Raw genomic sequence first — 27042 nt, 5'->3', positions numbered from 1 at the left:
GAGCTTTCATCCCTGTCACCCACCATACAGCCTCTGCAAAACCTGGGTGCCCACCAGGAGGTGGGCTCAAGCAGTGACGCCCAGGTGTCAGGGTCCTAAAATGGCCTGGGGGTGATAGAACACAGACAGTCGGTGGGGCCGGGACTCTCCATTTCTCAAATGGTGCTGCTCCCAGCCTACCCTCGAGAGCAATAGATTTAAAACACCCTGTTAAATAAGTGTCGGAATCCATCACAGTGCGGAGTGAGCAAACCGTTTTGATTTTTAAAGCTTCTGCTGTGAGTGAATAATTTTTACGATAAAATAAAGGACCAGTGTATCTATTCATTAGAACTGACCTGGCAAGAATTCTTTTTTTTTTTTTTAATATTTGATTTATTTATTCGACAGAGAGAGACACAGCAAGAGAGGGAACACAAGCAGGGGGAGTGGGAGAGGGAGAAGCAGGCTTCCCGCCGAGCAGGGAGCCCGATGCGGGGCTCGATCCCAGGACCCTGGGATCATGACCTGAGCCGAAGGCAGACGCTTAACGACTGAGCCACCCAGGCGCCCCTGGCAGGAATTCTTCTTAGAAGCACTTAGTTATTGATATTTTTGTTGCCATCTGTTCCTTAATGTGATGAAACTAGCCTGTGTTTTTTTAACAGAATCTCTAATTCAGACTCCTCATTAGCTAAAACCAGGTCCCCGGTAATCCCCCAACAGTGAGGTTTCAGTGTAACTCACAGCAATCATCAGCCGTACATAGAGGGCACGTCTGAACCGTTCCTTATCTCCGGTAGAACTCAGTCAGCGGATTCGGCTCTTCTTACCCCAGGCTGGGCACTGTTCCAGCTAGAGAACCAGAGCCCTGCCATCCGGGAGCCAAGGGGGGAGAAAGTGAGCATGCACCCGCGGGGCACGCCGGTGCAGAGCCTCCCCTGATCGCAAGACGCCATCCAGATGGGGAGGACCGTCTGCCTCCCCGAGTCCCAGGATCAAACCCCATCCAGAAAGAGCCTCACAGACACACCCAGGATAACGTTTGACCAAATCTCTGGCCACCCCATGATCCAGTCAACTTGACCCTTGAATTAACCATCACACTGATGTGTGTTTTCACAGGTAATCCTGCTTCCATCCTGAGAATGCCCCACGGGGGCTTATGGGGGGGGCAGGAGTAGGAGCTGGGCCGCTTCAGGCTACGGCCGCGAACCAGGCAGGAGCGAAGCTGCTCTCTGTCTAAGGCTTCAGACGGTTTTGTGGGCAGCTAGCTTCCCGGCTGAGCACTTCCCCTCAAGGTACCTGCTTCCAGAATCTGATACGGGGCTTCCTGAGCAGGGTGGCATGGGGGCCTCTAATGCCACAGCCTTCTGGTGGCCGGGGGGGCCAGGCTTCTCCTAGGGAAGCACCCCGGTCACTTGTTCCTCAGGGCTCTCAGGATAAAAGGGCAGCCACAAATGTGTCTCTGAAGGAGTGGGGTTTTCAGAGTGTCCAAGGCTGTGAAATACAGGTCCCTGGTGGGCGGGGGGTCTGCTTGTAGATTGGGGGAGGTCTGGGTACCTCCTGGGGAAGGTCAGACCCAGGAGCAGCCAGCTAACACCCATGTTTTGTCTTCTTTAGAAACTGGTGCTCACCTTGATCATTCGAGTGGTTTTGTAGTTGAAGGAAACTTTGATCCATTTAAAAATCTCTGGGGCTTGCCTCTGCTGAGCAGGCAGCCTGTTCTCATGATCTGCAGCATGCACCCTGACGCCCCCAAACACTGAATTAATGCATTTTAAGCAGCAAAGTGACCAACCAAAAACACAAAAATGCAAAAACCAGAGCTCTTTGTTGGCTGAGCTCTTGGCCACATGTCTATAGAAGGAGCTGAGACAGGAAGGCAAGACCCCACATTTCCACCACTCTGGCACATCCGAAAATGTCTATGGAGGTGCCACAAAGTGTTGGTTTGCGGATCATGAGGAGGTTTTGGCGAGTGGGTGGGTTTGCAAGCATGGACAGGGTACAGAGGAGCGCCAACTGTAATTGTCCCCATTCCTCCCCGTCTGGGCCCTAACCTGACCCGGCAGCCGCCCCCTGTGACGGGACGGCTCCTCCTGGGAACCGTGTCCAGCTGGGGTGTGTGCGTCACTTAGCACAAAGTGCGGAGGGACAAGGGGTCAGTGGTGCCCATGAGGCAGGACGGGAGCAGACACCCCTCTCCCAGGGACCGCAGAGACAGCCAGGAGCACGTCTCTCCAGAGCCAGCAAACCAGATGGCAGTCAGACCCCAGCCCAGCGCAGGGGCCGGCCAGGCATTCATAAAGAGCCACTCCCTGACCTCACGGGGCCTTTGAAGATGCACCTTCGCCCTGGCCTCCGTGGCACCGCAGGCGAGAGACCAGGGACGTGGAGCGGGTGGGGGCCGTCCGTCTCCCGGCAGGATTCCGCAGGCGTGTTCGTGGCGGGAAGATTCCCAGCATCGGCTCCCGGCCCCACAGACGTGGCTGCGATCAGGCACTGCGCAGGAGGGATGCGAGGGAAGGGAGGCCCTAAGCCTGCTCCCGGAGAGAACGTGTGGGCTGACATGCTCACAACACGAGAGAACACAGGTCAGGAGAAAGGGAAGACAGGACAGAGCCCAGAGACGGAGCCAGACCGCGGCCACAACACGCACGGGGTCTGAGCGTCTCTGCGGCGGCCCAGCAGCCACGCCTCGGTCCACATGCCCGCCACAGGAGCGGCATGAGCAGCAATGCCCATGGGGCTCCAGGTCCTAGCCCAAAGCCTGCAGGCGCCCTCCTCGAGTCCACACAGGCGAGAGCAATCGGGTCAGTCAACGCACAGGAGGCAAAAGCAGCTTCCAGGACAGAGGACCCCGGTGACCAGAGAGGCCGCTCCGTGCTCGGGGCAGCACAGCTCCCTCCCCTGAGTGTGGGCTGCACACCGGGACTGAGAGCGGAGAAGCCCCAAACACACCTCGGCCAGAGGCCAAAGTCGGCATCAACCGTGACTTGTCCTCCACGGTCTTCCTCCCAAACACACGGCCCACCAGACACGTCCCACTTGAGGGACATTCTCCAAAATACCTGCTCCGTCCTCCTTAAAACAAGGAAAGTCTGAGAAACGTCCGTAGCCCAGAGGAGCCTGAATGTCACGTGGGCCCCTGGGCAGGATGCTGGCGCAGAAGACAGACACTGGGCAAAAACTGGGGAAATCTGAACAAAGTAATCAATAATCGATCACTCTTGGGTCGTCAGTTGTGACCAATATCCCACAGCAACGTAGGTGTTGTCAGGAGAGGTGGGTGTGGGGGGTCCCCGGGAACTCTCCGCGGTAACTTTCTGTAAATGCAAAACAGTTCTCAAGGAAAACGTTTGCTTTTCAGAAGTGAGTGATTCGGGGATGCACGGCTGTCCCAGATGCTCAGCTTCCAAGAGCCTTCTCACTCGGCCACCCCCTGGGCAAGCCTGCTCCTCGCCGCGACGGCAGTCTGCAGCCGAGCAGACGGAACAGGGCCCGGGGGATCCCGCCAAACCGACGTCCCGGGGCGTGTGTCGGCCACGCCTGGGCAGCCCATGCATCACCACCCAGTGGCAGGGCCACCCACACAAGGTGACCACGGGGCCATGAGGTGCTGAGCCCCGGCCGGCCCGTGGGGGCTGGGGAAAGCTGTGCCGACAGCCCCCATTCAGAGCCACGCCCTCACTGCCAAAGAAACCAGAAGGGGAACCAGAGAGACCCCAGTGGGGGTCCCGCCTGCCAAGGAGACCCCCTTCCCCTGCCTTTCGGAGGATGGCAACCAGCAGGCCTTCCGGGGGGTGCTCCAGGCAGGATCGTTTTCTGGAGCGTCTCTGTCTTCCCTTGCTCCCTCGCCCAGAAGGCACGTGATAACCCCTCACCCTGCCCTGTCGGGGTCGCCAATAAGATAATTCTGTAAAACGCTTTGCAAACTCCGACACTGTTTATTGCTGTGGTCGTTATTATTACCTTGTTATGATAAAGCTCCCAGTTTAAAGCAAAACAGTGAAAGTGGAGTGCCTGGGGTATTTTATATGCAGAAATAAAATGCCAAGCTCTGAAATGGGTAGTGTAACAGATGGACCAGAGTTTCCTAAATTATAATCTTTCAAAGATCAGCTTTGTCTCAGAAATCACTTCTCTGAGTTCCACGTTCGTGCTCAGCTGGGAGTACGCACCCAGCTGCGGGCGTGGGTTTTGGGGACTTGCGCAAAGACAGGGCTGCAGCCACCCGCCCCGCTTGGCCGGTGGCACCGAGATGAGGCAGCTGGGCAGACACGTGGGACGGAGGGACTGAGTCTGCTCCAGGCTGACCCCCTGTCCTCCTCGTTCATTTGAGTAGAAGTGGCCACAGGGAAGTTCCACCCCCAGAAGCCTGGTGGGCAGAGGGAGTCACCCCCAGGCAGACAAGCAGCACCGTGACACAGCCCGGGGCTCTGGAGACGAACTGAAATGCTCTCACTTACTCCCAGCCGACTTCCTGCACAAGAAGGAAGGAGCTGGTGGCTCCAGGTCCCGCGTGAGCTCTGTCTCTGAGTTCCCCTTGTCCCCGGAGGCTCCACGGGATGGGAGAAGTCAGAGGGGGCCCTGGGATGGGCGGTCTGCTGCTCGGCAGGGGTGGGGGCCTCCGGGGGGCTGACACAGGTGCCGTTCTGCCCAGGCCCGGGGGGGACAGCAGTCAGTGTGCGCACCACAGTCCTCCTTGAGGACATTGAGCCCTGACCTTCACGCCAAGCCTGGCACCCAAAGAGGAAGGGGGACCCCAGACAAGGAAGGCGTCTGGCCAAGTGCCGGGGCTGCATAAGCTCATGCGACGAGGAAACAGGCTTTCCATCATGACCGCCGTGCCAGTGGTCATGTTGAAGACGCTGGAACAGACAGATCCACATTCCAGACTTTCTCTTAGGCTCACTATCACAGCAAGATAATAATGGTACTGGGTCGAGGAGCCGAAACTTTCAGGCAAATCTCCGTGGGCTTCCTCCACAGGCGGCTCACACCCCCGTCTCCTCGGTCCCCCAGCAGGGCCCCCAGACTCAACCCCGTCCTGCCCTCTGCTCGGGGGTCTTCCAGTTCCTCCAAACACCCCCTCAGATGAAGCCCCATCCGGAAGCCCAGAGTCTCAACGATGAGACTCCAATGGACAGGGACAGCCGGGCAAGTTCGGGCGCCCTCGCAGGCCCCTCGGGGGCAGGGGTCCCCGAGCCTGTGCTCCAAGCAGGACAAAGAGGCAATGTCCCCACCCCACAGGCAGGATGGGAGAGCCTCCCGCCTCCGGGCCCCAGCACGCCTTGTGTGGACGCACCGCATCCTGGTTCTGGGAGCTGGTCCGTGTCACCATGCCCCTGACCTGCTGATTTTGAAGAGTCGGCCGACTCTGCCAAGGAGAAGTTCCTGTTTGCGGCCATCAGCAGCGCTAGCTGCCCACAGATGCTCGCAGGGCGCACAGGGCGGGGACACTGCCCTTCCACCGCCCGCAGCCGTGGGCTTCGCGGGCCACACCCTCTCTGCCAAGCCTGGCACCCTGCTGTGGCCGGACAGCAGCTGTCACGGCTGCGTCCCAGGGCAGCCCTGACCCCCGACCCCTGACAGTGGCCTGTCCCCGCACCCGCTCACCCTGAGCAACACAACCTGTGAGCAGGCCCTGGAGACCTCAGCGGACAGTGCACGCGAGGGGCCACGCGTAGGCTTCTGCGCTTCGTGCCGGGTCTTGATGGCAGGTGGGGTGTCCCGACACGGCCGGGGACAGCGTCCCAGCAGCCTGGGGGTGGTCTCAGCTGGCTGTTGGCCTCTGTGGACGGCAGGCACCCCACATGTGGGGCTCGGCCTGTGTCTGTGGCTTGGTGCAGGGAGAGGCAGGGAGAGGCTGTCTCTGAAAGCCGCCACCCCCGCTGGGCCTTGGCTAGGCCCAGCGGGGGTGGGGGGGCTTCCATCTGAGGGGAGGGCTCTCCGTGCACAGTCGGCGTGGGGCGCGCGGCCCTACTCAGCGCTCGGCCGGGTGTGAACAGTGACCCCAGGCTCGGTCTCAGCGCGGCTCAAAGGGCCAAGCCAAGGCTCCAGGTGTGTCCTGCCTTCAGGCTTGAGCCTGTGTGAGCTTCAGGTGAGACACTCCCTAAGCAAACCCGGCCCGGGGAGCAACCTCGCAGGAGCTCATGCAGGGCACTGGGCCCACAGCTCGGCCTCCCGAAGAGCGGGGGGATGGGAGGGCTGGGGGCGTCCCCTCCTGGGCGTTAGCCTCTGAATTGCTTCCCCCAAAAAGGTATGTTAGAGTCCTAGCCCCCAGCGCCACAGAGTGTGGTTTTATTTGGAGACGGGTCTCTACAGAGGTGATCAGGTTACAGTGAGGTCATTAGCGTGGGGCCCTGACCCAGGGACCTGGGTCCTCCCAGACACATAAACGTGGAGGCCGTGGTGGCGGGAGTGCCCACAGGCCACGCACACGGAGGAACCAACAGCCCCAGCAGCGGGAGACAGGCCTGGACCGCATCCCCCCTCAGAGAATTCAGAAGGAACCAACCTGCCGACACCCTGACCTCTGACTTCCGGCCTGCTGACCTCTGACCTCTGACAGAACAAATGTCTGTACTTCCGAGCGGCCCCGTCTGTGGGTCACCTCTCGCCCAGGGCCGGCGCCTGGGGCCAAGGTCAGGATCCCGACAGCAAGTTCCCCCCACAGCAGTGTGAGCTCCCCAGCCTTGGACGCCAGCCGGCCGCCCGCGTGGGGTGACAGCCCCCTGAGGCTCCATCAGTGCTTTTCCCATAAAGCTCCACTATCCCACATACACGGTGCTCACGCACACATCAGAGGACTCTCTGGTCATCACGAGCTTGAGAACCGAGCCCCGCACCGCACGGCCTTCTGTTTGCAAAAGGCGAGTAACCTGGGCCCACCTCCACGGGTTCACCGAGAAGCCTCAGGAAAATATCTTCCAAAACAAGTTCACAGTCCAGCAAATACCCAGAATAAAAAGTTTTAAAACTCTGAACCTGTGTCTACCACAAACATTGATTTTTTCCAATTTGTGAGAGCCACATATGCTGGGAGACGCAGCGAAGGAGGACGTCGGAGCCCCGGCCGCCACCCTCCCCGCAGCTTTCTCTCTGCAAAGACACAAATATTCAGGCTTGAAGTCATACTCGCTGTGTCTTGTCATTTCCATATCATATTTCCTTTAGATTTGTCTATATCGGGATGCCTGGCTGGTTCCGTCAGTGAAGCGTCTGACTCTTGATTTCGGCTCAGGTCATGATCCCAGGTCCTGGGATCGAGTCCTCCATCAGGCTCCCTGCTCAGTGGGGAGTCTGCTTCTCCCTCTCCCTCTGCGGCTCCCCCTGCTTGTGCTCTCTCTCTCTCTGTCAAATAAATAAATAAAATCTTTAAAAAAATTGTCTATCTCATAGGAGTTCCACAGAAGCATAATTTTGAAGGGTTACACAGCATTTCATGATCTCGGTTTTCTGTTCACTTCTCCATCCCTCTTACTGCCAGCTTCTTGCTCAGCACGGGGCCTTTGCACATGCTCTTCCCTCGGTGTCCATCCCTGAGTCATGTGAATACCTCCTCATCATTCCAACCTCACAGCAGCAGCCCTGACCAAGTCACCCCTGTATCAGACCCTCCCTTCAGAGCTGGAGATTCTTATAGTTACTGAGGGAGAGAAGTCAAGAGCAGCCTGAGGTCAGTGGGGGGAGCCGGATAGGGAAGGGGCTGGGCTGGGAGAAGTCCAATGTCCGCCTGACCCCATGGGGAGCTCTGCGTGTGAACGGTACCCCAGAGGTGGTCCTGGCTGAGGCCAGGTGGCTGGGCCTTTCTACCCCAGCACACTCAGTCCTGGGTTGGGGGAACATGACCTCCCAGGCACCTCCAGAGACATGTGGCCCCCTCCACCAGCAGTGCATATGGGCCTGGTAAGGGGGATCTAGGTGGGGAGTAACAGCATCCTCCTCTAATGCCATGGACAGCCACGGACCCACGTCCAGCATGGGTTCAGCTCACCGTGCACATGAGGATGACGTTCTCCAGCAGCTCATGGACAGCAGGGCACACAGGTGCTTAGGATCCGAGTAGCACAGATCAGGGGGCAGGATGATGCCCCCGTGGACCCTGGAGCCAGGCTGTCCCGCTGCCCCAAGCCAATGTGCAGCACATGGAAAAACAGCCTCCTTACCATCGGGTTTTGGTCGGGAGCTTGTCACCAGTTTCTCGGTCAGCACTGTCCTTGATCTAGCAGGTGGATCCTGAGAGTAAAGTGGGACTGGACGTAGGGCTGTGGTCTGCGAGGTGACCCCTCAGAGTCTAGCACCCCCCCCACCCCCGGACAATCACCTCTCTGAGCCTCTGGCTTTTCTGTGAAACGTGCCAGGGCGCAAGCCTCTGCACCCAGAGGGTGGTTCTGTCAAAGAGAAACGTATTGGGAAGCAGACTGCAAGCTCGTGCCTTCTACGGATCACTGCGGAGGCTGAGCTGGGGCTGCTGGGGGGACGGGATGGGGTCTTTGTCTGCGTGGCCTCCGTTAGTTATTCTGTGTCCCCCGACCAGCCGAAGGCCACGCCCCATTACAATTGGGAGGTAAAATGACCCTCTTCCACCATCTTGGTGTCTGGCTGGTCTGGCTACAACCCAGACCTCTTCCCCATGTGTGAATCCCCAGGGTCCTAAATCACCCAGACCTTGACCATGTCCTTGGAGTAACCTGACCCTCAAGTAACTTGCTTCATTCCCTTACAAAAAACCCAGGCAAGGGTGCTGACTTGCGAAGTTCATCCTGAGCTGCTGGTTGGTTAATTGACACTCCTCCTTTCCACGTATGATTGCCACCTAGACCGCCTGTTTAGGCTTAGCCTGGCTCCTCGGCCTCCCCCTGCCTCTAACAGGCCACGCCCTTGGGCCTCACTGAGGGGAGAGTGACGAGAGGACAGGCGAAAGGGCGGGAAGAATGTGTGGAAAACCACAGGTGTGCTAGGAATCCTGGGAACCTGGACCCACTGTCACGCCGGGGAACACTCGAGAGAAGTTTTCGGGAAGGAATCTAAGATTCGACCGCCCAGTATTAGCACAGCGGGGCACCCCGAGCAGCTAGCTGCGGGGGGTGGGGGGGACCGGGTCCTGCCTGGGGTGAGGGCACTTGCCCCGTGAAGCCCCAGCAGCATCTCGGCGCAAGGGCCTCCCGCAGCTGCACCTCTGGGCCCCGCCCCCCTGCCCCCGGGGGGCCCCGGAGCAGGCCGCCAGCCCTGCCTCCTCCCGCCCTGTGTAACTGGACCGGCAGACGGGCGTGGAAGGCAAAGCCAACAGGGAGCAGGGCCTCGCGCTCCACACGTGGTTGTAGGGAGAGCGCTCGGTTTAGAAAATGAAACTTTAAAACTAATGAATCACTGCAGGGTCAGATAATGCCAATTTCCACAGAAGAGTCATTTCCAAATTAATCTATATTATGGTCAAAATCTTTACATGCCGAGATGCCATGGAGTAAAGCGCCCCCAGGACAGGGAAGGAGGGGTGGGGGACAGGCGTTAACCAACAAGCACCTGCCTTCTGGGGCCCGGAGAGCCTTCAACAAACGGGGGTCTTGCGCAGCCTTTCAAACACAGTTAAAATTCCTACCTGCATTGGGCCAGGAGCCAAACTCGTCATCCCACAGAGGGGGAGGCTGAGGCGCCGTGAACCCCCATCTCTGTCAAGGACACAAAGTGACCTGGACCCCATACCCCACCAGCCCCAGGCTGCATCTCACATGGCTGGGTCTGCAGAATTTCTGTTTGGCACCCAGACCTTGCCTCCATCACCCACCTCCAAACTCTCTCGCCCCTTCCCTACCTCGTGCTGCTGAGTTCAACCTGCTTCCAGACACGCACCAGGCAGAGCACCACTAGGCCTCCCTGGAGGAGCTTTGGCTCGGTGTGGCCCTCCGCCCCGTGGGAGAGCAGGTGTCCTCACAAAGGCCCAAGCCGGCCACCCTCCAGACGGTACCCCCTGCGCCCCGCCAGGCAGCCACTGCCCAGACCTGCCCACGCTGCACCCCATTTTATCTGTGTGTTGGGGGGCTCATCAGGACACAGAGATGGGAGTGGGGAGCCGCACATACAAGGGTGGAGGGACTCATTGCACGAGCCCTCCGGACACCCGCATGTCCCAGGCCAGAGGCATGGAAGTCTGAAGACAGGTCTGGAGATGTTGGCTGGAGAGAGGAAGGGGGGTGGGCTGGGGTGGGAGACCACCGAGGGGAGCGGCTGGAGAAAAGAGGCCCAGACAGGTGGAGCCCTGGGACCATCACCAGCGTGATTTCAGCCCCGTTGCTGCCCCTGGGGGTCTGGGCCAAGCGTCACTTTGAGGACTGTGCCGAGAAGAGAAGAAGGAAAGGTGCCCCCTTCTCTCCTTCTGTTCTGCTGAAATGGAGACTTCAGTGCATTTATGTGAACAACAAGCCACCTTCAAAAGATCTCAACATGGCCTGCAAGAATAAATGTCTGAAGATGCACTAAAATATCAATCCCCAGGGCCTGACCACGAGTCCCCTGCCCTCAGAGGGAAAGGCTGCCCGGGGCTGGCTCCCCGAGGTGGAGGCTCATGGCTTCCAGGTTGCTGCCGGGACCTGGAATATTCAAACTGGCCCCCCCACCACTCCCCTGCCTACCAGGGGCCACCCTACATGCCTGTCACTACCAAGCCTTGTCCCATGGCCCCAGCTGGGTCATGTGGTCCCCCAGGGCAGCCTGTGTGGCCCTGCATGTCAGGCAGGGTCCTTCTCCCCAGGCTGCACCTGTGATTGGTACCTGCTGTCCATCTCACCTGTCTGGGGTCGGGGGTCAGGGGTCAGCTGTCTCACACTTCTTAGGGGGGATCCCCACCCTCCCCAGCAGGGTGAAGAGCAGGTGATCAGAGCAGCTCCAGTGTCCCGGCCCAGCAGAGGGTCTCCCTGGACACGCTTTCCCCTAGAGCACTGGACATCAGGGACTCCCCCCTTTCCTTCCAGGGAGCCATCCAAATAGCTCAGGGTTCAAAGCCAAAAAAACCAAGACTGAGAACTAAACACAACAATGCCATAGATGGGCATCGGAGGATGTCTCCTTCCCGGAACCAAGCTCCTGGTTCTGAGTGTGTGGGGTGTCCTCCCATGGACAGCAGAATAGTGCCGACTGATGCCCACTCCCCGGAACCCCAAAACCAGGATGTGTGGGGTTTAGGAAGTGAAGAAGAGGCAGCCACGAGGGACCGCTGGACTCCAAGTGCCGGAGACAGTCGTGGGACGGGGTTCCCTCCGGGTTCACCCACTGAACCAGAATCGGCCCTCGGCTCCGCCCCGCCAGCCAGGATGGCCTTATTAAAGAGCTTTCTCTCTCTGGGCGTCCATCTGTGATTCGTCACCCACAATCTGGCGGGCGGGGACCCTTTCTGTTCAGAGCCTGTCGTTAATGGAACAGAGGCTTTTTGTTGCCCTGAGCTTTCCAGCACTGAGTGATCTTGCTCCGTAGACGGAAGACGCCTGGCCAGCATCCAGCAGGCGACAGAGGGATCTGTGTGTCTTGTTGGGTCAACATCACAGCACAGCCATGGCGGGAAAGTGGGACGGCTGCTCATAAAACTCTGACTCGTGTGAATGAGGTTTCTTTTTCCAAAGCAGCCAAAATGTCGGTCCATGCCGAAAGCCGCCTGCCTGCCAGGGTCATGGCATTTAGTTTTAAAATGAAATTATTATCGAATCAGAAGCTAGGATAAATTCTTTTTTCTCTTACCCTCCCTTAATGAAGCTGAATGGAATAATTGAGATCAAATCCTACCTTTCAAAAACGCATGTGGCTGAGAACGGTCTGTGCCAAGGGTCAGCCTGGAATAATCCCTTTGCTGACACTGTAAGCCCGCAAAAGACCGTCTCCCACAGAGGCGCTGACGTCGCCAGAAGCCAGTGGGGCAGACGGGATGCCAATTCTCTTTAACTTTACTCCGAAAACCCAAGGGCTTGCCCGCGGAGCTGCATTTGAAACCAGATTCATGTAAATCCCGAGATCAGTAAAACAAGTTCTTATTAGAATAATAGTTGCAACCTCAAACGTAAAATAAAATCAGAAAGCTGAAATTAAACATATAAAAGCCATAGTTTCATTATCAAATAAAATAAAACTAAACACCTAAACTTTCAGTTCATAAACAAGGCCTCGTGAACGTTCTCAGCACCCCCCGGCTCCTCGCCTCGCCCCTGCCCCCAGACGGCTTTTCCAAGCAGACCCCGGCTGCCCGTGAGCCCAGCACGCCTGCGTCCCTGCCCAGCCCCCTCGTCCGGCTCCCAGCCACCCTGGCCTTGTTTGCGAACGCCGCTGAAACTTTCTGAACAATGAGCCACCATCTCTGCTGGTCAAGGCCGGTCTACTCTGCCTCCCCCCAGGACTTCCACTGTAAGTATCTCAGTGCTTCTAAAACAAACCCGCATTCAACAGTGGCTCTCGCCTCGGGCTGTGCCTTGGGGCTATTAGCAGTGGGCCGCTTTAGTTCCTGGTTATGAATCTGTCTACATTCGGTACTCTGTAGGTAACCATGCAAACAGGTTATCAATTCCCTCCTTGATGGGCAGCTTCCAATTTCTCTCAATTCCAAAATAAAAGTTACCTCGTCTGTGAGATTTCTCCAGGATATTCCTAGATCACGGGGCACATGCGTCTTCACTTACTGGATATTTGCAGGCTGCCCTGAACTTGCCCTCTCACCCCGGGGACTGCTCTCCTCCATGTACTGTGTCCCCAAGTAGCCCCCAACATTTGGCCTCATCAGAGCCCCCCCCCCCAGGGCCAAGGAACACAGGGGGCGCCTCCGCCTTTCCTGAGCTCCAACCAGCAGGAGCATCTTCTCACCTGTGTGTTCCGCCATGTGGGCTTCGTCTTCTGGCTGCTGCCTGTTCATGTCCGGTGCCTATTACTTTGTTGTTTGCTTTCCTATAAGCTATGCACAAGCTCTTTACATTGTATGCATCAAGATATTCTTTGTAACTATTTTTTGCCCAATTTGTAGCTTGCATTACCAGTGGTTTATGGTAAGACTTTTACAGTGTTGTCTTACTGACATATATCAATATTTTTCTGTAGGACTTGTGTTTTTAGTGGGCTTCATGGGAAATCCTTCTCTATCCCAAAGTCATTAAGAGAATCTCTATTTGTTTAACTTTAAGATTATACTTTCTACATTTAATCATTCATTCATCTGTGGGGTTCTCTTACTGGGGTAAAATATACATAAGAATGTGTGACCAGCACTGAAGCTCTCTCCTCTCCCCAGATGGACTCATTCATGTTTTAATTCTTTTATTCCCCAGATCCTTACCAAGCATCTGCTAGGTGCTGCTACAAGGTACTGGAACATGCCAGTAAACAGAATAAATGAATCCCCCTGTCTCCGGGGGGCTGACCCTTCTGCAGAGGAGGCTGACAGCCAGACAGCATCACACGGACCAGGTGCATATCCAGAGACCAGAGCAAGGAGCCCCAGGATTTGTCCCTTCTGGCCACAGCCCACCATCAGCCTGAGGTGACAGCACAAGGCCTGCACGCCAGCCACACGTCGGCCCCGATTCAAAGTGGACGTGGGTGGCTCTAAGCCTTTTCCTCAAGCAAAGGCCTGGTGGCAAAAGCAAACTCCCCAGTTGTAGATGAGGGAGGTGTCTGTGCATGTGGAAGGCAGACAGCTCATCAGGGAGGTGCTTCCGGAGGTGTGGAGGGGGCAGGCAGCGGGAGGGTGGCTCTAAGGACAGCCCTGGCCTTGGTCCCACTGGGGCCCCTGCGGGCAGGTCTCCTGGCAGACTCTTCCCAGGGAGGCCAAGCTTTCGATGGGGGAGCCCGGCCCAGATCGCACGCTGGAGAGGAAGTGGGATGAGCCAGGATTGGGGGCCACACTGCACAGTCCTCGGTGGGAGGTCTCAGGCTAACTCGTGGAACCAGAGAAGAGGCCCCCCGCCGTGCTCCTCACACGCCGGCCCTCGACCATGCCCAGACTGTCCTGACCCAGGTTTCCCAAGGCTGCCACCCATCCTCACTGCCTCTGCTGTGCCCTCTCCCCAGGGACAAGCCACCTCGGACCTTGGTGGAAAAGCCATCAGGGCGATGTCCCCACAGCCTGTGGCTGAGGCAGGTGGGTCCCCGGAGGGCCTTGTGCAGCCTGTCCTGTGGGGAGAAAGCGTTTGGGGGACAATCAAGTAAGAATTTACAACATCAACCAAACAATAACATGTCCACAGATTTTATTTTTTCTGCATCTCCTACTATTAGAAACCGTCTTTACTGCTGAACTAAAAATAAAGTAAATAAAAGGATTCAGAGAAAAAGGTTTAAGTTGAAGCATAAGGAACCTGTTGTATACAGCTCGAGGGACTGACAAAGAGGAGCAGTTATAAAACGTTACAGATATGACTGTGCAAGTCTATTTGCCCACAGAGCTTACTGAGAGTTTTACATCTTAAGGTGGAAGACGATTCCAAGAGGAGTGATTTCTGGACACGCCTTTTGAGAAAGGTTGGCCTCACACTGTCAGGTTCATCTCTACCTTCGACTTTGGCTGAAGCGGATGATACTCGGCTTAGCAAACCGTGCTCCTCAGGGTCCCCGTAACAGGATGTTCCACCTCTGGACCCAGCCAACCGGAGAAAGCCCTCCCGGGCCCCCAGGCGGCCAGCCCCTCTGAGCCCTGACCCTGAAAACAGGGTCCACGACAAGCACACACCAGGCCTACATCAGTGGCGTTTGAATTTACTCCACACCCTCGTCCCGGTTTCCCAGCATGGGTTTCTACCAAGGAACCCACCTTCACATGTCACGCCTGTTAAGTACAAAGAGTCTGCAGAAATCACAGGGCCGCACAGGTGTCCCCCTGTGCACAGCTGTGTGCACACGGGGCACCTGGACCCCTCGTCACCGTCCCGCCTGTTAGGAACTAGACACGAATTCTTCGTGAGCACTTACTGAAGTGGGAGGTGTGTCTGCGAAGGGTCCCCAGGGGCCGACTCCACCGGACGCCTGCAATGAGCAAGCCGCCTTACACAATCTCATGTAGGGCCCTCAATGCATCACAGGAACATTACAGACCAAGAAGCAACACTGGGAACACTTGAGTTCTCCTCAAATGCCACCGCTTGGCTACGTCCAGCACTCCCCCCAGATTCCTTTTTTAAAGACGAAAAGACAAAGTTTCCTTAGATCTTACTGCCTATTGAAGTTTGATGTGATGTCCGATGGTTTACCGGGGAGAGCTGGGCCCCTGGGGTCTGCATCAGAGACTCACGCACCCCTGCCCACCCCAGCTTACTTCCTTGGGATACAAGCCTGGGACCACTCACTGAGTCACGTTCTTCGTAAATCTCTTCTGACAAGGACGATGAAAGAGGAAACCAGGTCTGGAGGTAACCACTCCCCACAGACTCCCGTGATCGAGGGATGGAATTTGAGCTCAGAACTGAGCTGCCTTCAGGGTCTGCCTGGCTAACCCTCCTGCGGCAGTGGGATGTGGGAGTTCGCAGGTCCTGATGAGAGTAAGCCTCGCCCCTGGAGACGTGAAACCGACCACGAAGACACTCTCTGCCCTACAACAACGGCGACATGAAGAGCCCGCTCGGGTCTCAGCCGGGCGGGCGAGCACCACACAGCAAGCCTCGGCCAGAGACCCTGAGAAGTCTCCCGAACCAAACAGAGGCCATGGGTTACACCTAAGGGAAGAAGGAGGAGGCCGCTCTGTTGGCACAGTGAATGAGAAATGCCAGAATGCTGTGTTCAGGGGAGGGGAAGGGGCTCACGTGTTCCGTGTGGACACCGACAGCCGTGTATCCAGAGCCTCCTGCAGCCCAGCTCAGCGAAGACCCGTCATCAAGATGCCGTTCACGGTGACCTCGAGAGGGCTTGTCTCATTAACCCCTTTCTATAGATGACAGAACCCAGACTGAGAAGGGGAAAGAACTCGTCCCAAGTTCCTGTCAGTGCATGAGGGTGCCTGACCCCCACCCCAACACACAGGCAGCCCCCGGGGGCCCCTCCCCTCTCAGCGCACTTACACGGGTAAGTCATGGCACGCCGCACACATGGTGTGTGTCCAGAGAAACGCATGTGTGTTTTAAGTAGTACCAAACTCACAGACTCACAATGAGCACAGAGCACACACCATCCTAGCAGGACCCACATAACCATCTGTGAATGTGGTTCAAAGAGAGGGGACGGACTGCCCAACACAGAGTACTCGCTCTCTTCCCCGGGGATCAGAAATATCCACACCTGGACTTCTAGGGGAGTACACGGAGTCGGCAGCGCTCTTCCCCCGTAACCTGGCCGGTAGCTGGAATCAGCCTTCCACAAAACACCACCTGCAACCCAGGATCCAGTTCTCAAAGCGGTGAGACCAATTCCCTAACCTTCACAGAAGAATCTACACTTTATATTTACCCAGCCTTGTCAGAGGCAGACTGCTGAGACTTCGGGGAGGTGCACTTGCCCACCCCAGGCCCCCTGTTGGCGGGAAGCCTGCTGGCCCCGGAAGCGAATGCCACGCACTTGCTAAGGTAGCTAGCGCTCAGGGAGCTCTCGCCGGGTGCCAGACCCACGTTCACTCCCCCAACCCTACGAAAACCCTCCTGACGGGTTCAACCGTACCCCACTTTACAGCCAAGGAGGGAACGGGGGCAGAGAGGGGCAGAGCCCCTCCCAGGGTCACGGCAGAACCGGTGCCCGTGGCTTTGGTCCACTGCTTCTCATGTCATGGGGTGTAACTCACGTGGTGGGGCCACCTATGCCCTGAGCCATCTCGCCCCAGCCTCAAGGACAGTGCCAGTTACAAGGAGCAGTCCTGGGGATTCTGAGCACAGAGGACAGGGAAATGGCTGCAAACGCTCTCAGAAGACGTTACCTGCGTGAGGTTTTGTCTATAAGGACATCTGAGGCCCACCGAAGTTGGACATGTTGGCCGTGTCGGAGGGGACTGGCCCAGCTGAGCAGCAAATACTTGACTTTCCGCTCCAAGAAAGCCACCGCACAAGGAATTAGGCTCATTCTGGGGGATCAACACATGTTCTCAATGGGGACCGTTCTAAAAACACATGATGAACAAAATACACACCATTTCAGCTTAAACTACACAAACGTGCCAGGGGTCAAGGACCACACACCCAGTATGTCCTTCCCCGAACACAAATGCTAGCCTCCCACTCCTTGTTCTAAGGGATACAACCTCTCCACGGAGGCTTTAAAGTCAAGTAGCTTATAAAAGACCTCTGATCCCGTAAGAGTTCTTGGCCTCATCAATTCAAGGGTTGAAAATATGTACAAGGATCCTCTTATGACCAATATCCTGAAGAGAAGAAGCCAGATCAGGTGATTTCCAGCGTCTGTTACGGGAGACCAAGAGCTCTCACTCCAAACGGCTTCCGTGTTTGCTAAAGCAAGAACCACTTGTGCAAAGCAAAGCCCCCTTGGGTCTTGGGCCACCACAGCTGGGGCATCAATGCATGTGTGACGTGATGGGAAGAGGGACAGGTGAGCATGCAGGCGCGGGTGAGCATGCAGGTGCGGGTGTGCATGCAGGCGCGGGTGTGCATGCAGGCGCGGGTGTGCATGGCAGGCGCGGGTGTGCATGCAGGCGCGGGTGAGCATGCAGGCGCGGGTGTGCATGCAGGTGCGGGTGTGCATGCAGGCGCGGGTGTGCATGCAGGCGCGGGTGTGCATGGCAGGTGCGGGTGTGCATGCAGGTGCGGGTGTGCATGCAGGCGTGGGTGTGCATGCAGGCGCGGGTGTGCATGGCAGGCGCGGGTGTGCATGCAGGCGCGGGTGAGCATGCAGGTGCGGGTGTGCATGGCAGGTGTGGGTGTGCATGCAGGTGCGGGTGAGCATGGCAGGTGCGGGTGTGCGTGCCGGTGCGGGTGTGCGTGCAGGTGCGGGTGAGCGTGCAGGTGCGGGTGTGCATGTAGGTGCAGGTGTGCATGGAAGGGGCAGGTGTGTGTGGCAGGTGCAGGTGTATGCATAGCCACAAGTCTGCATGGGTGGGTTCGGGTGCAATGGGGGAGCAGGTCTGTGGGTAGGCGCAGGTCTGTATTCACACACAGATGAGTATGCAGGTGAAAGCTGGGCAGCCGTTGCGCCACTGCCCACCCCATCCACACCTGCTCTGTCCACTCACCTCGGAGGGTGCTCAAGGCATGGGATACCACCCAGCTGCATGAGAGGCTCTGCCGAGGAGCCTGCAGCCAGCCAGACAGGGAAGGAGGGGAGGGAAAGGGCAAGAGGGGAGGGGGCAGGGAGCAACCTCACACATGGGGCCCACCTCCAAATGAGGCACCATGTCCTACAGACCCAACTGGGTCTGGCTCTGGGCTCGGTGAGACATGCCCCCACAGCAGTGGAGGACGTTTTCATCACTCGTGAATTACTTTTCTCCAGGGCCTCTTTCCAAACCTCATGTCCTCCTGCCCCGGGACTGTCCTGATCCTCCAGCAGGAGCTGCTTCTCTCCCTGAAGCCCCCCAGACGCAGTCCCATGGCCCCAGCTAGCTGCCAGGCAGGCTGGGGAAGGCTGTCTTTACTCTGGGGGGCCGTGTGCTTCTCTACCGATAAGGAGGTAGAGATATGCAGGCAGGGAGAGCCAGCAGGCTCACAGGCCCGGCCAGTGTGCCCGCCTCACAGTGACTCTCCCCCTTTGGGGACTTGCCCTCCTCCCAACTAAACAAGATCTCGCCTTTGCACATTGGCAGAAATAATTCGACACAGCATTTTTCAAAACCAGTTAGAAAGAATTACTGTAAGCAATTGTTTTTCATAAAAGACCATTCCTTTGAGAATAATTGTTTTCATATTTGTGGGATTTTTGACATTTTAGGAAGCAAAATTACATGTAAACATTTGTTCTGCAAACCGAAAGTGTGAAGAAAGATGTGCTCAAGTACTAAAAAATGCTTCCATGCCTCCGAATTTCAAAACTCCCCTAAATGTTGATGAAGACCCATGGAAGAGGTCATCAGTTCAGATCATGCTTTATACCGAGGATCACGTTTTCATGTCAAGGGAAGTGGGACAGACAACATAGCTAAGAGAGGCCTTGTGTTGACGAGGTTTTCCATCTCCAGGGCCCTTCAAACCCATACTTCCATGGTAGTCGAAATCTACACATAAGATATAAAATACTGCCAAGTATTTAGATCCTTATTTGACGTCAAACATCTGCATATTTGGAGGAAGTGGTTTCATCTGGAACCCAAGTGCCGCAAAAATAGGACCTCTCTGGAGAGGGCAGCCTGCAGAAATGGATGACCACAGGGCAACGTCCATCCGGGAGTCCTGACCCATGAGCAGAGAGAAAGACCCCTGGAAATGAAGCCAAAGCCTTCAGTGGCCCTGACGGTGATCTTGGCCGGTCAGTCAGTTTCTTGTGCCTCAATTTCCCTATCTATAAAATGGCCCCCATTTCACTCACAGAAGGTGTCTTGGAAACTATTCTGTTCCAAACAAATTAAACTTCATGTCAGATGCACACGGAACACACTGGTGCCCTGAGAGCCATACACACACCAGGGGGTGAGGGTAACAGGACCCCCAGGTCTTACCAGCCTGAATTTTGGGTCAAACCTGAAGAAATGAGGAGGCACAAATGCAGATGTCCAGGCAGAAGGAACAGCAGATGATGGAGACCTAAGGCCACCTGCCCGCAGAGTTGGGAGGCCGCCTGGGGAAGACAAGCAGGAGGGGCTAGAATGAGGGGCTCAGCTTTCTCGCTGATGGGTGGGTGTTGCCAGTGAGCCAGGAGCCTGCTGACCTGTAACCCTGGCTGCAGTGCTCTGAAGGTCTGACCTAAGCAAGACTTTTTATTCTCAGCTTTGACACCTGGGGCCTGCTGACCCTGGAGGGATTGCCCTTCCCAGAGCTAGCTAACTCACCTTCCATGGGAAAAGCAGCCCATCCAGAACCCACTCCCACCCCTCCTCTCTGTGGCCACTACCCACCAGCCCTAATCACCCCAGGGCAGGTAGCAGACAACCAGGGACAGCCCCACACCCCATCAGCCACTGAAATTACTCACAGTAGCCAATTCTAAGCCTGGTTACCCTGCTTCCTCCACACCTCCTATGGAAACCACAGTGAAGGGTCTTGCCACATTTTCTACCTGCTCCCACAACCTCCAGACAGACCCTGGTGCTTCCCAACCCCCACGGCTTGCATGCCTCCTAGGCAACTGTGAGCAAAATTTCACCCTTTGTGTCCTTGTCTGTGTGTCTCACCACAACTCGCTAAAACAAATCCCAGGTACCCTTCCGGCACATTCTTATGAAAGTATACATTTAACGCGCCCCAAAACAAAACTTCCAGTGGAATTTTTAGCAATAGGACAAATCGTTCTATAATTTGGATGGACAAATAAACTTCTATGAATCTCTAAGACAATTCTTAAAAAGACGCAGCAACAGGAATTTGCCCTACTGGTTACTAAAGCACATCATTCCAAAGGTACGACAGTTAGAACAGTGTGGGTCCACCAGGAACAAATAAACCAATGGAATAAAATAGAGCATCCAGAAATAGCTTTATAAATCCTTGTGTTCATGCCTGAAGGGGGGCCACAAGCTGGGGAGGGGAGTCGATAGATGGTGTTGATAATACGGGGTCACGGTGCTGAGGAGAAAAATGCGTCGACGGATTAAAAACACCATGAAAGGCAGAATGAAAAATAAGTATCCGAAGAAAATGCAGAACTCGTCTTCTCTGAGAATCTGTAGGCAACTCTAAAATTCAACAGACAGATCAGAACCCACAGCCCCATGCCAGCAAGCAGGCACCTCGTGTTGTCAGTCCGTCTGGAGAACGGGACACTCCGTCTTCCTAAGGCAGAAGCAGGGCAAGAACAAGGAGCCGCAGGGACCCTGCTAAGGTTTCCCAGAGCCCGGCCAGCTGCTCTGTGAGCCAGGGTCTGTATTCCGGAAGATTCCTGGAGAACCATGCGGGATTTGCCTTAGAGGCTCAAGGGCCCCGCTGGTAGTTTCTCCAAAACAAGAGAGACAACTCCTTATAACCCCTTGCCCAAGACCAACTTCTCCTAGTCAAGCTTCCAGAACACTCTATGACTTCTAGAATATTCCATCACAGGATTAAAATTGAAGCAAAGAAAGTATGAAGCAGTGCAAGCCAACCAACTTCCCTGGACTCACCCTTCCAGGTCCTGCACTCCTCACCCCTGCTCTCCACAGACCCATCCTTCTGAGCCTTCCATTCTCACCCCTGCTCTCCTGGCTGCTTTCTGCCTTTGTCAGCCTTTTGGGTTTCTCCACAGCTCTGCTTGTGGAGGAGTGGAGAACTCCTCTCCTTGCTGCCCATCCTTCTTCGCTCTCGCTCTGAATAGCTCTTCACATTGTCCCACCAGCTCCCAGCTGGGCTCTTGTGTCTGTGACCAGAGCACTTGGCAACTGAATGCTCAGAGATCAGCAGTGTGCTGATGGACACACGGCACCACTCTCCACGACCGTAGTCCCCAGGGCTGTGCCGTCGTCATGCCCCGCGGAGAAGGTAGGCACTTCCCTACTTGCCTCTTACAGAATTGACAACCGAGGCTCGGAGGAGAGGTCACCTGCCCCAGTCCAGCGTGAGGCTTAGAAAGGGCTGTGGGACCTAGCCCTGCTCTTTCCCTTTCTGTATGGACGAGGCTGTGTAAGAGGACCTGGACCACTGCTGAACCACGAGCCTCTCTTCTGGTTCCCCAGCTTTTCTCTCTCTGTCAAAACACAGAAGGGCCCTCAGCAAGGTGACACTTGACTGTATCAGCTGGCAAGGGGATCAGCCAGGTTATCAGAGGGCTGATCACTTCCTGAACTGCTGCCCAAGCAGGGGCACGGCTGGGGAGCCTCACAGGGCACAGGCGTCCTCAGGACCCCAGGACCAGGCAGTCCCACAGCAGGGGCCCCACAGCAATGCACCAAGAGTTTGGACTACTTCCTCATGATTTCAGGCATCCGTGTGTGAACCAAGGGGCTGCTGGATTGTGTCCAAGTTGTCCTTCCTCACCCATGGCTGCGTTGGCCCCACCTCCTGCCGGTCAGGGTCACAAGGAGAGGCAAGGACAGAAATTTAGCTGCTCTCACTACATACAATTTGTGATAAATGTTTGAAACTTATAAATGTTGATGAAGGAACTATTTCACTTTTGCCCTAGTTAATAATACTGTGCCACAAATTAGGGATCCCCAAATGTCTCCCCTTCATGCAAGGAAGTAATTTCATGAACTAGAGTAATGAGGCCACGAGAAAGGATCATTTGATTCACACCCCGTCAAAACGCTGGGTCCCAGTCAGCAAATGCCTCTGTGCACCCCTCGTGCCTGGTCCTACTATCTGGTGGGGCCCGAGATAGAGTGGACACTGCGTCTGGGAAGAGGCTGCTCTCAGGGGCTCCTGGTACAGCTCGCAGCCGGGGCTGGCCTAGACTGGACCAGGGGCAGCACAGGGAGAACCTCCTTCCCTCCGCCTTCCACGTGAGGTCCCAGCGCCGACAGGCAAGGAGGAAAAAGGAGGTGTCTGGGTCCATTCCTAGTGGAGCCTCGACAGAGTCCGCGCTGGCCTCTCACACGTGCGGCCTGGCTCCTCGTGTCCCCTGGGATTCGGGCAGGTGGGGGGTCTTATGCAGAGAACTCCTGAGCTGCTGGAGAGGGGGACCTGGCGGGCCTCGCTGCGCCGGGGACAGGCCCGGCCTGAGGGTACCCACGGTCCGGCCGCTGCGGGAGGCGCACCGCCACAGCCCGGGCGCCCCTCTGGACTTGGGGTCCAGGACCCCCGCCACCCCCAGCGGGCCCCCAGGATCTGAGGGCTGGCGCCAGGCGCGGGCGGGGCCGCCTCCCGGGGCGGGGCTCTCAGGACACCCCGCCCCCGCCCGCCCAGGCCTCGCCCCGCCGGCGCCCCCCGCCCCTCGCGTCACGCCGCCGCCCGCTTGCGCCTGCGCGCCCGCCCGCCCTCCCGCTCCGGCCGCCGCGCATCCTCGGCCCGCGCCCGCGCCCAGCGCCAGCTCCGCGCCCAGCTCCGCACCCGCTCTGCGCCCCGCGCCTCGCTCCCTGCGGCGGGCGGCGGCCATGAGGCTGCGGGCGCGCGGTCCCCGGGCCGCTCCCGCCTCCAGCGCCGCCTCCAGCGTGGGGGCCGGCGACGCTCCGCGGCTGGCGCCCCCGGGGCGGAACCCCTTCGTGCACGAGCTGCGCCTCAGCGCCCTGCGGAAGGCCCAGGTGGGTGCCCGCCCCAGGCCGGGCCGCTGGAACGGGGATGCGCGGCTGGGGAGGGGTCTCGCGGGTCCGGCCCCGCGGCCGCTCCGCCACTCCCAGCGGCCTGCGACCCCAGCCCTGCGGCCGGCTGCCCTCACCCCATCCCCGGGGCCCTCACCGTGGTTCCCGGCCCCCCACCCCTTTCCCGGATCCCCGGATCGCCACACCCTCCTCCCTTGGCGTTCCGCGCCGAGCGGTCCCTGGGTCCCGCGTCCGTTCCCGCCGCGTTCAGGCCCCTCGAGGGACCGGCGCGGCTCCGCCTGGATGTGACTTGGTCACTTGATGAGCTCCATGTGTGGGACCTCGTTGGCCATTTGAGTCCAGGCCGGAGACGGGGGTGAGAGCCGTGTGAAGGTAGCGGCAGGATTTCCGCCTCTGCGTTTGCAAGTTGTGTTCTGGGGAGGGTGCAGCGGAGGCTCCCTTGGGGGTTCGTCTGTAACGGAATCGATTTTATGCATCCCCGGTTCCAGCGAGGGAGGCAACGGTGTGCAGTTTCCATCACGTGTTATGTGTGGAGTCCTCTGGTTCTGGCTGAGGGATGGACGCCTGCGGGAAGCAGCGGGGCCCCACACTTGTCCTTTTTCTTACACGGCTTCTGGGGGGGGGGGCGGGGAATCCATTCCCCAACCTGGTGGGAAACATTACCGCACCTGCTGGGGTCATTTCCCGACCTGGTGGGAACATTCCCTGACCTGGTGGGGTCATTCCTGACTGGTAGGGTCCATTCCCTGACCTACATGGTTGGGTTATTCCCTGACCTGGTGGGAAACATTCCCACACCTGGTGGACTAATTCCCCAGCAGTGTTGGGCTTCAGCATTGACATTCCGGCTCTCTGGTTGTGCATTATGTTTGCATTTCTGTAAGATTGCTCACAACACTGCCTTTCTTTTAACTCCAAAACTGTAATAGAAGCAGGCACAACTTTAGGATTTTAACAGTTGTGCAGTTGATGGAGAGTAGCCAAATATTTTGGGGTGACATTGAGATTTTTCTTTAATGCATGAAGTTATTTTTCTGAAATAATATTAAAGTGAAAAGTTCTTCAAGTTTGGCATTGTTGTTGTCCTGGGTTGCGTGCTTTTCTTGAAGCATCCTCTAGGTGGGCTTGGTTACCCTCCTGGGAGAGGGAAAGGGTAGGCACAAGATTGAGGACAGGGGAGGGAGGGGAGGGTGGCATCCCGTCTAGTGACATGAACAAGCAAGGTTGTAGCAGTCAGCTCTTGGGCCTTGTCCCCTGTGTCTGTGTGTGTCTGGAGACAGACACCGTTATCTGCCCGGCCCTGGGGTTGCCGGCACCGCCCTCCCCCCCGCCCCCCCGCCGCGTTCCTTTGCTTGCAGACTTGAACTCATCACCTGCCCACTGCTGTACCCAGCTGTAGGGGGGTTAGGAGCACAGCCGCTTCCTCTGGGCTCCTGAATGGTGCCCCCACCAGCCCCCATCCCTGTCACTCCTGTGGTCCACAGGCCTTCTTCCCGCACTGCTCTGAACCCTCTGAGGGTGAGCCTGGGACCCTGACTGTTCCAGGTGGCTTCCAAGGCCCCACCCCCCCATGTCTTCCTGCCTTTGCCGTCTCTCTCTTGGCCTCTCTGCTCCTCCCGCAGGTCTTGGGTGACGTATCACCTGCAGGAGGAAGCCCCCTCCTCCCTGGAGAGCCGCCTCTGCATCCCTGTCACGCTTGCAGCCCCTCCCCCATTACTGGGGATGGACAGGGGCCAGGTCCGTCCTGCCACAAACTGCTCGTTGTCCGAGTGGGGTCCGCTGTAGAGACTCGGCTAGTTGTTGAGCGAATAAACATGCAAGAGGGACGATGTCCAAGCAGAGCCAGAAATCCCCGGCACCCCTCAGGCAAGGGGCACAGGATTGTATATTGGGGGTTTAGAGCAGCTCCTGTGGGCTGTTCTTCAGCGTGAGGCGGAGATTCTGGTTTTAGATGTTGGCGGGCAGCTTCTAGACGACATTCAGAAAAAAGAACAGGTGGGTGGAATGTTTTAGCCTCCTGGAAAGGGAGGGATACTTCGCATACACCTTATTGCAGTGTTTCAGAGGCCACGTCAGACACTCATCAGAATAATCGCGGTGTATTTTATGTGTTCATAACAGAGCTGTGGTTACTGCTCAGTTATCCGCAGTGTGTGGTCCAGGGTATAGAGCTTGTAACTGCTAAGTTCCAGTTCCGCTCCACAGAAACATTTTGCTTTTCGCAAGCAGGGCTCTGCAAGCTTTTTACCTTTACGTAATACACTATGCTAAGGTTTCCACAGAGGAAACTAGCCTGCCCAAGCGAAGAAAGTCTGCCTCCCAAAGTCGATAAATAAATGAATCCTGCAGTGACTGAGACACCTAAGGGCTGCTCGGAAACTTCCCTAAATTCTGAGTTGGGATAAACCAGTGAGGGTGCCTGTGTTCACCTGCTGCTGGCGAGGGGCTGCCGCTGTCTGCAGATTAATGACCAGTCCATCTGTCATTTAACTGCGGATTAGCAAGGAGCTTAAGCATCTCTTTGGACAGAAAATAACTCATTAAGATAGGAAAAACTGAATAGTATCATATTGGGTAGTCATGTGGTGATTCCCTGTTTTGGGGGTATTAAAGTGGTTTCTACCCCCGGGGTTTTTTGGGTACTTTTGTTGGAACCCCCGGGTGTGAGTGCATCCCACCTCCGGCTCTGATGTAGCCCCATCCCTGAACTCCCAGTGACGAGTGCCAGGGAGAATTTACTTCCTGGAAAGTGGTCTAGCTTCCCGTACGCATTGGAAGTGAGTCCTCTGTGGGAGGACGCTGCTGTGTGCCCCCCTTTCCAAGCTAAATTCACAGAGAGGATTATCATGAAGGTTGAATGCAGGGACAGACTCCAGCCCAGCAGCCCTTCAAGGTGGCCTGAGTGCACTTTAATTACCCAGAAGTGGATGATCTTTTTCTCTGAGTTCCTGTCCAAATGTGTGAGTTTTGATTAAAAGAAAGAAAGCAGCAGCAGGTGCCCTGATTTCAGCCTGCATCCTGAGTCAGGTGCGGCCCCTCTCGGGCAGGGAGTCCCACGCCCCGCAGACTTCCAGGCCCACTGGTTTCCACCTGCTTCTCTGACCTGCCAGGCTCCCAGGCACCCACCCCAGCCCTCCTGCTGCTCCTGTGTCCATGCATGATGACAGCTCTCTATCGACCCCAGCACTCTGCCAAGGGTGTGGAGGGAGGGCCATACGGGGAGATGACTTGACTCCAAGCTGGTGTTCTGAAGGGGTTGGTGGCAGTAGAAACTGGGGGGGACATGGGGGCGGAGGATTTCCAGGAGAGCATGTGTCCCATGGGAAGACAGAGAGGGCTGGCTGCAGCAGGGCAGATCCCAGGCCTCAGGTGCCCTGCCACCTTCTGACAACCTGGGAGCCTGACAGTACCACCTCTCTTGGTGCGTGTGTAGCCCAGTGAGGTGCAGGGGCATTTCTCCCGTGTCCTTGCCACGCTGGTCGCTTAGTGGCAGCCCTGGAGGCAGGTGGGTGCAGGGTTGTGTGTCATGTCCCTGAGTCCCAGGTAGGGAGACTTAGGTCCAGGGACTGCAGCCCCCAGACCCCCAGGCAGGCTCAGGGCAGGTGAGCCCAGAGCCCCCAGGCAGGCTCAGGGCAGGTGAGCCCGATGCCCCCAGGCAGGCTCAGGGCAGGTGAGCCCAGAGCCCCCAGGCAGGCTCAGGGTAGGTGAGTCCAGATGCCCCCAGGCAGGCTCAGGGCAGGTGAGCCCAGATGCCCCCAGGCAGGCTCAGGGCAGGTGAGCCCAGATGCCCCCAGGCAGGCTCAGGGCAGGTGAGCCCAGATGCCCCCAGGCAGGCTCAG

General features: G+C 57.0%; 2 protein-coding genes across 2 annotated transcripts in view; one reads left to right on the top strand and one right to left on the bottom strand.

Annotated features, from left to right (window-relative positions):
- SLC6A19 (solute carrier family 6 member 19) overlaps positions 1-27042 on the bottom strand; it is a 251713-nt gene that overhangs the window by 43682 nt on the left and 180989 nt on the right. The gene's annotated exons all lie outside the window — the stretch shown is intronic.
- The window catches only part of LPCAT1 (lysophosphatidylcholine acyltransferase 1), a 43095-nt gene continuing 39053 nt past the window's right edge, over positions 23001-27042 (top strand). Inside the window, exon 1 of the mRNA XM_081825853.1 lies at positions 23001-23185. Within this exon, the coding sequence (XP_081681979.1) occupies positions 23039-23185 (147 nt within the window). The 5' untranslated portion in view covers positions 23001-23038. The remainder of the gene's footprint in view (positions 23186-27042) is intronic.

The sequence above is a fragment of the Leptonychotes weddellii genome, chromosome 7, assembly GCF_054177405.1.
Source record: "Leptonychotes weddellii isolate Sample4059 chromosome 7, ASM5417740v2, whole genome shotgun sequence".
NCBI classification, from domain to species: Eukaryota; Metazoa; Chordata; class Mammalia; order Carnivora; family Phocidae; genus Leptonychotes; species Leptonychotes weddellii.
Note: the sequence above shows the minus strand (reverse complement) of the source record. Positions and strands in the feature narration are given on the sequence as shown.